This window comes from Myxocyprinus asiaticus, chromosome 34 (assembly GCF_019703515.2).
Source record: "Myxocyprinus asiaticus isolate MX2 ecotype Aquarium Trade chromosome 34, UBuf_Myxa_2, whole genome shotgun sequence".
Lineage (NCBI taxonomy): Eukaryota > Metazoa > Chordata > Actinopteri > Cypriniformes > Catostomidae > Myxocyprinus > Myxocyprinus asiaticus.
In genome coordinates this window covers 33,699,993-33,714,991 of record NC_059377.1, presented here as the reverse complement: position 1 = coordinate 33,714,991, position 14,999 = coordinate 33,699,993, and the positions used below count along the sequence as shown (strand labels likewise).

Here is a 14,999-nt window from a genome sequence, read left to right as displayed (position 1 = left end):
ACATTCTGTCTTCCGTGGAGCACAAAAAGAGCTGTTTTGCATAATATCAAAGCCATTCTTTTCCATACAATGGAAGAATACAATGACTGGGGGATGTCAAGCAACCAAAAAAAATCACCAAAGAAGTAGACCATCCAACTCACACGCTATATTCCAATAATTCTGAAGCCTTTCGATAGCTTTGTGTGAGAAACAGAGCGAAATATAAGTTATCATTCACAGATTTAAGTTGTTACTGTATTTAATTACAGAAAATCAGCCACAGCTCTCAAATCTTGTTTGTGTATGTTTAATATGAAAAAATATCTTCATTTGTGTTCCAAGGAAGAAAGAAAGTCATGCATGTTTTTGGCATTTGGGCAGCTTTGAGGAGCTGGTTCAGCCACAAATAGGGATGACTCAGGAACTGGCTATCAGTGTATGTACTTAGAAAAGCACGTAACCTCTAGTTGTTCCAGAAGGACTGTGCTTATGATAAGCAAAGTGCAAACCACTTAGGGAAAAGTGACTACTTAATATCAGGTAGCAAACTGCTTTTGAATGCCTTTGAATGCAAATACACAACATTTTCTTAAAGAGAAAATGTGTGTAGATAGTTGACACATAATGTGTCTATGGACTTTTTTGGTCCCATTTTATATTAGGTATCTTTAACTACTATTTACTAACATTAAAATACATATAATACAATGTTTTTATTGTGTAACCTCATATTGTTCTGCAAAATTCTCACAAAATTCACATTTGCTGTTATTGAGGTTGAGTTACGGGTAGGGTTAGGGTTAGGGGCAAGGTTAATAGTGTAACTACAGATGTATTTAAACGCAGGTACTTTAAATTTAAGTACAATGCAACAACACGTATGTGCATATGTACTGCCTTTATGTCCTTTTGGAGCTTCAAAGTTTTGGTACCCATTCACTTGCATTGTATGGACCTACAGAGCTGAAATATTCTTGTAAAAATCTTAATTTGTGTTCTGCTGAAGAAAGAAAGACATACACGTCTGGGATGGCATAAGGGTGAACAACTGATGAGAGAATTTTTATTTTTGGGTGAACTATCACTTTAAATACATAGTAGTAGTTAAAGACACTTTAGTATAAAGTGGGTCCACATTTTTTTATAAACATCTAGAATTAAGGTTTTAATTTTGCGTGAATGAATAAGGGAAAGATATATCTTAACTTATATCTAAGTTTTTCAACTAGCTTTTACTAGTTCACTTTAAATGATCCTGTTGTGACAAGGTAATTTTAAAAAGTTGATCAAAAAGCTGATCAACTGATAGAAGGTCATAAAAGCTCCATGCGTAACATAAAAGTACTGTCAAAATCTATCCATCTTCTATAGACGCTTGTCCTATATAGGGTCACTAGTAGTGCCAGAGCCTATCCCAGCTGTTTCAGGCCGAAGGCAGGGAAACACCCTGGACAGGTAGCCAGTCCATCACAGGGCTAACACACACAGACATACACATTCACACTCTCACCTACAGGCAATATATGGGGCTTTTCCACTACACGGTACAGCTCGACTCGACTCAACTCTGCTCGCTTTTTGGGGGTTTTCCACTGTGGATAGTACCTAGTACCTTATACTTTTTTAGTACCACCTCAGTCGAGGTTCCAAGCAAGCCGAGCCGATACTAAATGTGACGTCAAAACCCCGCAGATCACTGATTGGTCAGAGAGAATCATCACTACCAGCGTCACTGGATTTGTGACACAGGACATCAACCCGCTAGTTTTAAAATTAGCAACAGCAACAGCAATGTCATTTGTTCACACAACTTTCGAATTGTACAAAGAAATAGCTGTGCACAAAACCACGCCGTGGTCAATAAACGAGGTGCAGATGTTCCTCTCGTAAGCAACGAACGAAACGACGTGAAACGAATAAGTCTTTCAGGAAGTGTCTCAGCTGTTGGCTGCACACGCCTACCACCGGACCTACCAACAGTGTAGGGAAAAGTTAAAAAATCTTAGAAGTGACTACAGAACCATCAAGGACCACAACAACTGTAGTGGTTTAAACAGAAGAAAGTGGAAGTGGTTAGACCAAATATCTATGGCAATAGACCAGCGAGCAATGGGAGGGAGAGCGCCCTGGACTCGGCCACGGCATTGTTGGAGTCCACGATGGAGGATGGTACGTTTTGTTACGTTAACTCTATATTCTGCTTGAAAACTTCACTTTATTTAGTTGACCAGCTACTGGAAAGCTTGCTTCTAAAACAACCAGGCCAATTTAACTTTTACACTTGTGTAAAATCACCATGCAACAACTGCTTTACGCTAGTAGCTAACAGCTAGCGGTCGTGTTATTGTTTATGGTCAGTAATGTTTGTGTCGCATTTAAGATGATGTCACGGCAGTAGAGGTGGCGCAACTATGACGAACAGCCTATAATCCCACCCATGTTGAGGCGGCACTAAACTGCAGTGCAAAAAGCAAGCTCAGAAAAGTATAGTGAGCAGAGTCGAGTCAAACCATAACGTGCAGTGGAAAAGTGCCATTAGAGTTTCCAATTCACTTAACCTGCATGTTTTTTAGACTGTGGGGGAAACCGGAGCACCCAGGGGAAACCTATACGAACATGTTTATAACTAAATATTTATATATCAACTTGACAAAATGCACATGCAAACAAATAGTTGTCAAGAAATACTTTAGGACAGTTGACACGTTTTGTGGTGTGACATGATAAAACATCCTAAACTATTTTATATACAGTATACAGTATATAATACCACTTATAACTGTTGCAGACAGTCTTATATCAAAGGGATAGTTCACCCAAAAATAAAATTCTGTCATCATTTACTCACCCTCATGTTGTTCCAAACCTGTACGACTGTTTCTACAGTGGAACACATAAGTAGACATTAGCCAGAATGACAGTCTCAGTCACCATTCACTTTTATTGAATGGAAAAAAAGATGTAACAAATGTATTTGGTGACTAAGACTGACATTCGGCCTAACATTTCCTTTTGTGCTCCACAGGAAAAAAAAAAAGTCAAGTGCCTGGGGCAACATTATGGTGAGTAAATGCTGACAGAATTTAAATATTTTGGTGAACTTTCCCTTTAGACATTTCAGTAAGGTTCAACACTGTGTAGCCAGAGATTCTCATCATTTAGACACATACTGCAGGATGAAAGAAAGTGACCTGAGGACATGTTATACATCAGCAGTGACATCACTGTATTGACCTTGCAATAGTTATTTTTGTTCCTGTCCACTCGATTTTCAAGCGAACCAAAACAGCTGTGTCATTTCATCTAAAGTTTACCCGTCTCTATGGAGACAGCCAGCCACTAAAAATTGCTAAAAGGCAGAAAATAACACATGCAGAGACTCAAACAGATATAGAGTCAGACTCAAGCAGATGCAAAAAACAGGAGACAGAGAAACTCAGGCAACACAGTGTTGAAGCATACATAAATGTTGAATCCCCAAATTCACACATACACACACTCCGGTTTGCCAGCAAAACTTATCATTGCTCTTTTTAAGCGGAAGTGTATCATTTCTGCAGCAATAGCATTACCAAATTGAATAGCAAAAGGAATCACTCTTTTCAAACAGATTACAGAAAACTCTCCCATCTTTCATTGGTTGTACAAACATATAGTCCCACCCCAAACTCACGCCATTGGTCAAGCAAATGTTGCTGTGTCGGAGTGAATGGCCTGCTCAAACAAACTGAGGAATGTTTTGATAGCAGCATAGAGCCACACTGTCACATTTTTTGGTAAAATCAACCTAGAATTGGTTTACTCCAGTTTTTGCATATTAAGCTGCGAAATGAGAACAAATGTTAACTTTGAAAAAAGTACACACATCAGCTTTAAATATAAGACTTGACATATTGATTATAAGACTGCATCACTCACCGATGTACTGAGGGGTTCCTCCTAAGCTCTTGTACTCTTCCCCTTGAATGAAGCGATGGGCAATGCCGAAATCAATGATTTTGATGTGTTGATTAGGAGGTTGCTTGTCTGACAACATGATGTTCTCTGGCTGAAGAACAACACGAATGATGAGAACATGTGAAACATCTGTGGAAATGTTCTGGTTCATTGTTCTTTGTGACATCTGCAAATCAAAACCCTTAAAATTCTCACATTAACAGAAATAACAACAGAAAGAGAATCAAAATGAACAGCTAACACTTCAACAAAAAAAGCTACTGAACAACACAAAATCAATGTACCAGTTTTTTTTGCTGAGCCACCAGTTACATTTTTGTTAGAGTTAGGGTTGGCTGAAGATTTTTTTAGTTCGTCCAACAAACAACTAGTCGGTTAGTGGGGTCGACTACTAACATGAATATTTTTAGTGCTGGTGGTTTTAATGGGAGACACATTTCTTAAATTAATTGAGAGATGGCACTTCTCGGCACAGGCGCAAAAAATAAATATGCAATGCATGCAATGCATAGGGGTGCCACACAATGCATAGGGGCGAAAATAGGTAGTTGTGGCCATGCTTCTCAGAGAGCGTTTTTGCATGATTATAGCTTGCTGTGCTTATCAGTGACTAACAATCAGCACGGTAAAACCCTTGGCTAGAAGTTTTGTGTCTTTAATGCTTTAGTCCTTTTATGCACCATGGCTGTCACAGCTATCAAAGCACTGCATCAACAATACATCACACAAGACGATCACTGCCGGAGTTTAAGTCCTCTGCTGAGAGTAATGCTCCCATATTTGTGAGGTGTTGCAGACAGATTAAAGTCTTTTTTCTGATTCTGTCTGACACTGCTTAAATAAAAAGTTGCATGTGAAAAAGGTTTAAACTGCTTAATGTCATGAACTAGATGTTGTGTACCCGCAATCTTACAGTTATGTGCTTTTAAATGTGCAGCGGGGATTGCCCTAAAGCACTCTGATTGCATTGAAGTGTCATTCTGTGCTCAGGATGCACATGAGCAGTTTCGTGCCATTCTGTATTGGAGCCTTTCTTATTTTTTACTTTTCTTACATTGATAGTTTTGTGCAATAAAACCATGGTTAATTTGACCCGGATCAAACCTTTCTCTCAACTCCCCAACCTTCACTGTGACCAAATCACTGTGAGGAAATCAACTTTTATATTATTGTATTTTTTATTATTATAAGTAGTATTAAAGAAATATTAAGAGTGGAGACAAGAAACGGGATGGGGAAAAGTGGGACTTGAACCTGAGTCGTTCACATGGAAAAAGCACATCCACTCCATTTAAACACACCAAGCCATTGCGGTGACACTTTGGTGTGGAGTTTGTCTTTGATTTCTTTGTTTTCACTAGACTACTGGAGTGCAAATATCTGCACTGTGTGGCAGGTGCTATTTACACCTAGTGCAATAGTCACTCCGCACAATTAATTGACATTTGAATTTGGTCACATATATGTCATGGAAATGCCTTATTTGGAATATCCAGTAGACTATTTATTCACAATATCTGTAATATTTATTTATATCTGTGATATCAAACTTTTTTTTTCAGCTAATCTGTCAAAACCAGAATGTTATTGACCAAATCAAATCAAATCAAATCAAATCAAATCATATTTATTGTCACACAGCCATATACACAAGTGCAATGGTGTGTGAAATTCTTGGGTGCAGTTCCGATCAATATAGCAGTCGTGACAGTGATGAGACATATACCAATTAACCTGTGTAGAAAACTGAATCTGAAAAAATTACAAAAAATTAGGGATGTGCAAAACTACCAATTTTCGGTGGGTTGTCTGAACGACTAGTTGACTAGTCAGAGACCATAAACGTATTATTATGTTCACGTGACTCCGATGAGACGCGTTTCAGAGGGATATATGGAGGCTAAGTGCAGCACTTCAACATGGAAACTAAAGGATATTCAACAAGTAAATAGACTGAATAACTAACATTTTCCTACAGTAATACTGGAGTGACCAAGTTTTTTGGCGGAAGCCATAGTTTTAATGCAATTAACCATGGTTTTACTACAGTAATATGGTGTTAATATAGTAACCATGTTTAATTTTGTGGTTACTATGATTTTACTACAAAATACCATGGTGATTCTAAGATTACTGTAGTAAAAACATAGTTAATTTTAGTAGGGAAAGGGTAGGGTTAGGCTTAGCAGTTGGGTGTCTATAGGACTCTAAATAAACACAATAAACATGCTGCAGTAATGCCACAATACTGTATGTTAGTGTTTAATTAGTGGTGAAAATAGCATCTGTCAATTGTGATTTTCACAATTAGTGTTAATAGCTTTTGCCTTAATTGTGGGAATACTCCAGAAAGTGGCTAATTAATGTTTCCCATAGGTACCAATCTAACATTCTGTGACAAAATACACAGTCTACTTCCTCATTATCATTCTGAAATCTTCATAGGAAGTGGCACGCTAACTACATGTAGAGTAAAAATTAACTTTTGAAGGACACTTGAAAACTGTTCATCTGTTGGTTTTACCTCGAAAGAATTCTGAGCAAAGACCTTTTAGTCTTGTTTAGTTGGATGCTTTCATACAAGCTAAACTTCTGTCCTACCTTAAGGTCAAAGTGGCCAACGTTTTTTTGGTGCATGTAGCTTACACCTTCCAGAATCTGTTTCAAGAACTCAATGGCATCTGTCTCAGTGAGGTTTTCCTTCTCAGCGATGAAATCAAAGAGTTCACCACCCTTTATGCTGTAGACAAAAATACAATGTGGACAAGATAGAAGAATGAACCATACATGAACAAAGAGCAGTAGTGATTTAAAGAGGAATGCAGACAAAGAAGCAAAAGAAATCAAATTATACACTTGTGTCTTTTTTAACAGTTACCTAAAGAGAAAAATATTTCAAGATCATTGAGAACTGCAAGTCACCAGCCAGAGTTATGATAAATGTTGGAGACTTCCAACAAATTTTCAGTTTCAGTACTATTATATTGATTATAATACAAGCCTTCAGGCAACAGTCAAAAAACAAAAAACAAAAACAAAACAAAAATATTATATTTTTTATATGATTTATTTTTATAATATTTTTTATTTATTATTCATTTTTTAATAATTTTATTTTATATAAAATAATTATATATTGCATTTAGAAAAGAAGCCTAAGATTTTTGTTTTCACATTATTTTCATAACAATTATGCACATTCCCTCTTCCCCAATTATTTTTTACAGAACTAGCCCACTTCTGCTTTAAATGAGACCTCACACAGCCATTCTCCTCTACTGTAAAAATATTACTCAACACTTTCACTCATATGTGCTTCGTAAAAATGTGCTTTTCATTTCTCCTTTTGTATCTCTGACACACACACACACACACACACACTCACAGCTCAATGATGAGGACCACCTCCGTCCTGTTCTCGAAAACATCTTTGATGGCCATTATGTTCTGATGTTGGAGGCCCTGAAGAATCTCCACCTCTTTCTCCACACTTTTCCTCTCTAGGCCTAGCCTGCTTCCCGCACCACGCTTCAGCTTCAGGAACTTCCCCGCCCACAGAACACCAGTGGCTCGCTCCCGCACCTCACGCACCTGCCCAAAGTGACCACTGGGGCAGCGATAGAAAGCATGAATGGAGATTAGTGTCAAGTTCAGATAAGAACTTAAAGCCAACAAACTAAGTAATACAAGTCATTCAACTACAAAGGGTCTATGAAATGGAAAAAAAAGCTTGGTCAAAACATCAAATCAGATAATTAACCACATCACATTTAATGGCCAATTCTATGAGAAAAAACGCTTAGGATACAAATAGTATAAACTGTACATAGCATACATACTGTAGCACAATGCAAAGTACACATTGGGCTGGCTGTAGATTTAAATTTTTTATATGTAGAAATTTTTACTTCTTAAAAAAATTGTTGAATAGTTCAAAAATGAAAATGTTCACGTCATTTACTCACCCTCATGCATCCCAGATGTGTATGGCTTTCTTTCTTCGGCAGAACACAAATGAAGATTTTTAGAAGAATATTTCAGCTCTTTTGGTCCATGCAATGCAAGTGAATGGTGGCCAGAACTTTGAAGTTCCAAAAAAGCATATAAAGGAAGCATAAAAGTAATCCATATGACTCCAGTGGTTAAATATATATCTGCAGAAGCGATATGACAAGTGTGGGTGAGAAACTAATAAATATTTAAGTCCTTTTTTATATTTTATATATATTTTCCTCCCTGCTCAGTAGGTGGCAATATGCACATAGAATACAAATCACCAAATACAAAAGAAGAAAGTGAAAGTGGAGATTTTTAGGACTTAAGTATAAATCTGTTTCTCACCCACACCTATCATATCGCTTCTGAAGATATGGATTTAACCAAGAGTCATTCGGATTACCTTTATTATGCATTTATGTGCTTTTTGGACCTTCAAAGTTCTGGCCACCATTCACTTGTAATGTATGGAATTATAGAGCTGAGATATTTTTCCAAATATGTTCAAATGTTCAAAATGTGTTCAGCAGAATAAAGAAAGACATACAAATCTGGGATGGCATGAGGGTGAGTAAATGATGAGAGAATTTTCATTTTTGGGTGAACTAACCTAATTAACCTAATTAACAATGTTATTCACCTAATAACAATGTATTACAGTCATCATTTTATTTTACTAAAGATTTGATTTCATTATGACTCATTTGAATCGTAAGATTACGTCATTAGAACCACCAAATCAAAATACATTTATACTGTGTTTTTAACACTTACAGAAAATGTATACTTTTTTGCACACGGTACCATGGTATTACCTCAATATTCCTTTAAGTGCCTTGGAGTCCCATGTAAATACTATGATACAGTATATTATGAAGATTGTATTTATTTAGTGCCACAGCATATATCAAAGTACCATGGCATTACCAGTTAATACCATTATTGTACCACAGAACCGTGTAAGAACAAATCGAAAAATAAATAGTTTTAAATCTCATTACCTTCCCAAAACTTCTCCGATCTCATAAAGGTCTTCAACATTTTCCAGCTTAAATACAGCCATGTTTCTCTCTCTCTCTCTCTCGTTTACCACTGTTCTCAGTCCACAAATGTTCAAAAGCAAGCTATTAGCTCCAGTAGGCTATAGTGCTCATACTGGGTTTAGTATTAGGTCCACACCTGAAACACAGAAGATGGTAGAAGTTAGTGGCCATCTCCCATACATACAGTCTGGGAGTATGTTCCCCTTAAAACCATCCACAATTAAGGAAAACATTCATTTCAGCACTGAACTATCTTTGCATCAGCATTTGGTATTATAACTATTTTATGACTTTCTAAAGACCGCTGTGGCAACACATTTATTCCCAAACTACAAACATGAGTAAGAATGTCGCATTTGAAGATATAGCAAGTAAACAAGTCAATCCTTTAAACTCCAGCCAAGTTTGGACAAACTACATACCAGTGTGGAACAAAGAGCACCAGAATGCTGAAATACTGTGAGAAACTGCCAAACAGAACTAAGTCATCCTCCCATGCATAGTTACGTTAACAAATTCTTGAATAATGAGCCCATTTCCCACATTCAGTTGTAGATCTGTAATTAGTATTGAATGGCTCAACAACTTGTTACTAAGAAGAGAGAGGGGAGGAAGGTATGAGAAAATAAATGTGGGTAGGGTGGAGATACTGGTATACACAGAAGAGAGATTATTTATGGAATGACATGACAAACAAGGTCTTGTCTTGGCACATCTATCAATCAGTGGCATGTGGTGGACCTGTGAAATGAGGAGGAAAAGTCCCATCTCTGGGTTTGGGTTTTGTTAGTCAAAGTTTACAGCTTAAATGCACATGGCATTTGGGTTTCCGGGATAAAGGCATATATACATACATACATACATACATATATATATATATATATATATATATATATATATATAGCAATATAACAACATTTAAGCTTTATAATCGCCTTCTTTTCAGATCATAATCCAACAAATCCTCTGTAAACCCATTATCCATTTCAGCTGAGAAAGTGTTATAACTTTAAATGGAAGGGTTTTATACTGAAAGCTCATGTTTTTTTCACATTGTATCAACACAGTATTGTTGTGAAGCACTTGAAATTGAAATCAAATAACAATGGCAGTTTATCCGATTTGCATACAAGCTGGACCAACACGTTTCTGTCCGCAGGTGAATATATACAGTTCTAACACTGACATGCACATGTACTATAAAATGTAAAATATTTTGCACTCCTAAACAACCCCCTCCCCTCCCCTCCCCTCCCCATTTCACTTCAGCTTCCAACAGTATCATACCAGGAAAGCAGCCACAGAGCAGAACAATGGTGTTCGTTGCAATACAAAAACTCCCCTTGCTTCACTGGAGCAACAGCCACTCAGCTGTGTCAAATTACAGACTCACATTTAGTCAAACTAGGTGGAACAATCTGTTTCTGCATGCATTTGGATGCATGTTGTTTTGTATGAATTGTTTACATGTTCGTATCTCATTTAGTGCAACCAATTTTACAACAGTTTAGCTTAAGCTTAAAAAGTGGATTTATACACATGAATATTCATATCTCTTTCAATGCAATACAGAAGAATATATATACATGATGGATGGACGCATTTGTTTTGTAAATGTTGTGCATGCTGAAATACTGCTGGATACACTACATTATTGTGTAAACTTAACTAAGCAAAATGTGTCTGACAGCCTCGGGTTCAGGCATGTGAATTCTGAAATTTAAGAAGTGCCTTCATTCTATTCTATCCAGGATGAAAGATAGAAATTCAAAAATTCAATTTAAAAACTCAGTACTGCCTGCTGGATCTACTGTAGGATCAAATCTCTAACAATCATGAAGCTAAATTAATGATTTCATTTCTTATTTGGATCACAGTCCCCAAAGACTCAGGTTTTCCTCTGCAACAACATACAAATTAGAAAAACAACAAAGGAAATTGACCAGGTGGCAATGAACAATTGAGAACAAAATGGACAAGGAGAAATTAATGCATCTGTGAGAATGGAAATTAGAAGCAATGTTGTTGTTTTTATCTACCTAATGAGCTTCAGGAAAACCCACCTAGCAAACAAGAGTAACCCACATGATGAGTATTCAAACTCAATTTTACATTATGCAAAAGTTGTGAAATATTACAAACGATAGATATGTTTTTAAAATTAGATTTAAATTTTAATTGTTATAGTTTGACCGTTTATATTTGCTATTAAGACATTGTTACAGGATAACTAAATACTAAATGCCTATCCAATACTAAATGCCTATCCAAAGTCAACATTTTACGGTCTACTATATCACAGCAATCGCACCCTAGAGCCTGAAAACTAATTTAGGAAAACGTGTTGACCAATGCAGTGTAAAATGTCCCACCTACTGTTGTGCTAAGGACAAAATTACACATCTAATCAGTAACAACTAGCTTTCAGTTACTTAAGTGAATGTGCTATAAACCAAACATGGACAAATGAAAACTTGTCTTTCTTGTCTTTTGAAAAATCTAAATTTGGAAGGAAGATTAGATCTAGCTGTCTACTCAAAGGGCAGGGTAATTTTCTAACCAGACCTAAGAAACTAGCAAGAAATCACAACCACCAACTGAAAAATGTGTGTTATTTGGTTGTTTAATTGCAAACACCATTCTTAAAAAAATTTGATTGGGGGCTGTTGTGCTTAGTGGTATTTAGGGGCACAGTCTGTGTTCAGGTTGATACAACTGGTAATGTATCACAACTGAGCATGCATGCATAAAAAATTACAACAGAATTCATTAACAAAAGATTCTTCATACATCACAAAGGAAGTTTTCTCTGATAAACCTTTTTCAAATGATTATTTCTTAAATTAACCTTACAGGCAACACCAAACCACATCAGTCCTGACGGATCTCCTTAAGCTACTAATAAACTAATAATATATTGATGACACTGTATACTTCCATTTGCCATTAACAAACATATACTGTAGGTAGGCCTAATTCTTAACAGATTAGTAGCTAGTTTATCAACAGTTAAATCTTTCAAATCAAACTTTCTTGACATTCATAACAACATTCATTTATTTTAATTTTAACTATCTATTCGCTAAATATTGTATAATGCAATAATGCTTAATGGGTTATTCGTGAAATTTATACAATGGTAATATATTTTATATGACATAAACTACCACAAAGAAGCAATTCTGCATCTGTATATGCTGTTGTTTTTTATAATTTTTTTTTTTTTTTATGAAATATGTGCCAGACCAGTAGTTCCCAATGTTTTTACCTTGAAGCCCCCTCTGCTTATATACAAGTCTACACATACAGTATATCACCGTCATGGATGCACTCTCTCTCTCCTCACGTTCTATGTGTTTGCTCCTGTGCACGCAAGAGAGAGAGCACTATCATCGATGGCCGTGAGAAATGCAAAATTACGATTATAATACAATGATTTTTGGGAACGTGCATTGCTACGGATTTTGCATAACCGTGATAGACATGATACTTGATACATTTCTAGTGGTAGACATTTCCACTGGTCTATTACACACTGACACAGAGCCATGCAGCTGCTTGATGGTCTCGTTATAAAGCATAAACAAGGTATGCTGTTTTAAGAGGTTTTTACAGTCTTGTAGTGCGTGGTTATGATGTTACAGAATTTTCATGATCATTAAAGATCCAAGAAAAAGAAACCCACAAGCACTTGTCCACGCGACAGCCAGAGCACCTGCGTTAGAAGCAGACTACTGTAAATTTGGTGTGCGTGGTATACCTCTCCCTTGGTCTCTGCGTGTGCATGAAAGAAAGAGAGGGAGGGAGAGGACAGCACTCGCAGCCATGTGAGAGTGAAAAAAAGGTGCTTTTAATACAAAAATAACTAACGCGCTTCTTTTAAACGTATTTCGTATATGAGGGAAGATACATTAGGGAGTTTTAATTCTGATGGTAGGCTACAATAGTAAGTTCATAACTTAAGGCGTTAGATCAGCTGTTACTCGCGCCTGGCACCCAAATAATTTTCTGCATTCACAAGCAGTAATTTTCACTCGCAAATGCGAGTAAAATGCTGCACTGTAGAGCCCTGATTATGATAAATAATTCACGAAATGTACCGTATCCTTACTGTGTAAATTAAATAGTATTTGTCATTATTATCTTTACTAAAATACAAATATTTGGGGATCCCCCCCCCCCCAGCCCCCCTCAATTCTAGCACTTGTTTAAAGTCAGAATGTTTGTATCACATCGCAAAAAAAAAAAAAAAAAAAAAAAAAAAATCTTGAATTTTTTTAACTAATTTTCATATAAGAATACCTAAACATCGTTAAAACAAGATTTACTTACAAGCAAGATGACATACAATACTAAGTCTTGCTTTCAGATAAATCTAACTAAATTTGGTAAGGTTTATAGGCTTACCTAAAACAATAAATATTTGCCAATGGGGTAAAACATTTTTTTTTTTTTTTTTTTTGAATTCAAATGAAAAATAAAAATAAAAATAAAAAAATCATACCCCATTGGCAAATAAAGCAATAAAATTACTGTAATGCAAGGACTCGAGTGACTTAATGCTTTTATAAAACTGCAGAAACAGCAATATGATGAAGACACCGTTTTTTAAAAAGGAGTTCAATGTATTATTTATAATAATCTGAATAAAAAATTCTTCCTCCAAGTAATATAGTGCATTTTTCGGAACCACTTTATATGAGGTGTCTTTAACTATTATGTACTTTACCATTTGATACCATGTACTTTTTAAGTACATACATGTTGTTGCATTGTACTTACAAGTACCTGCATTTAATTATAGCTGAACACTGTTAACCTTACCCCTAACCCTAAACCTAACCCCGATCCTAATCCTTACACTATAGACTACCTAGCCCAAAACACTTCCCCTACCCCTATTCCTAAACCTACCCGTACCTCAACCTCAGTAGCAGCAATTGTGAATTTTGTGAGAATTTTGCAGAATAAGTTGTAACACAATAAATACATTGTATTCTATGTATTTTAATGTTAGTACATAGTAGTTAAAGACACCTAATATAAAGTGGGACCATGCATTTTTATAACTATAGACTGTTTGAGGTTGTTAGGCAGCATACAGGAATTGCATTAATACAGAATGTACTATTCCAGGTGTGCATTTATAGTCATTTTACAATGGCTTTGAACGCGGCTCATCCAATCAGAACTCAGGGTTGCAACTATACGTTTTTTGTTTGTTTTAAGTTTAAATTCAATTTAGTAAGGTTTCTCTGAAGAAGGAAAAAATATCTAGATTTATAGTTATTTTTACTGGAAAATATGACAAAAAATATATATTAAGAAAACGCCTTTTTTTTCCTTCTTCTTCTTTATTTATTTATTTTTTATTTTATTATTAATTAATTAATTAATTTATTTATTTATTTATTTTTTATTTTTATTTTTTTTTGCATGCAGGGCAATTTTCTTCGTGCGCTCAATTTCGCTTTGTTCAAACAATAATCATAAATACCACACACGGAATTAAAAGCACGACAGCTCCACATATACAAGCATGTTAAATGTCTCGTCAACTCTGTTCTCATCATACATTAAAAGCGACTGAAACCTGCTTGTGGAAACTTGTTCGTGCCTCATTCTTGCGCGTCGTGTCTATTTAGTATTCCACTGCGACCCAAACCGCACTTTACATACCTATTACAGTAAAACCATGAAAACCCCTCACGATCAACACGACACAGTGATGACAGGTCGATTTCCTTATAGGACAACTTCTCCCATACGCTGCGACATATGGCCTAATATTATTATTATTATTTTTTTTATGACACAGAATAGTCTATTCCAAGTGAAGTTCCTTAGATCCTCACGGTTTGTTTATGTAACGTACCTGGCAGGGATGAACAAGCCGTCTAAGCCGTCATGAAGCCTGCGTTATGTCTGCTGTACGGGTGGTGTTACCTCTGGACCTCCGCTCGCTGAGGACGCGCATTTGCTGAAATGAGGAAACGCTGGTTTTGACCATGTCAGTGCAGT

General features: G+C 36.1%; 1 protein-coding gene across 2 annotated transcripts in view; it reads right to left on the bottom strand.

Moving 5' to 3' along the window:
- Positions 1 to 14,999, bottom strand: part of LOC127425682 (death-associated protein kinase 2-like) — a 28,097-nt gene extending 13,098 nt beyond the window's left edge. The window contains exons 1-5 of one of the 2 annotated variants that reach the window (XM_051671893.1): positions 14,854 to 14,999; positions 8,937 to 9,114; positions 7,325 to 7,546; positions 6,541 to 6,679; positions 3,901 to 4,105 (exon numbers count right to left, since the gene is read on the bottom strand). In XM_051671893.1, coding sequence (XP_051527853.1) covers positions 3,901 to 4,105; positions 6,541 to 6,679; positions 7,325 to 7,546; positions 8,937 to 8,998 — 628 coding nt within the window. In that variant the 5' untranslated portion in view covers positions 8,999 to 9,114; positions 14,854 to 14,999. The remainder of the gene's footprint in view (positions 1 to 3,900; positions 4,106 to 6,540; positions 6,680 to 7,324; positions 7,547 to 8,936; positions 9,115 to 14,853) is intronic. The other variant, XM_051671895.1, reaches the window with a different exon arrangement.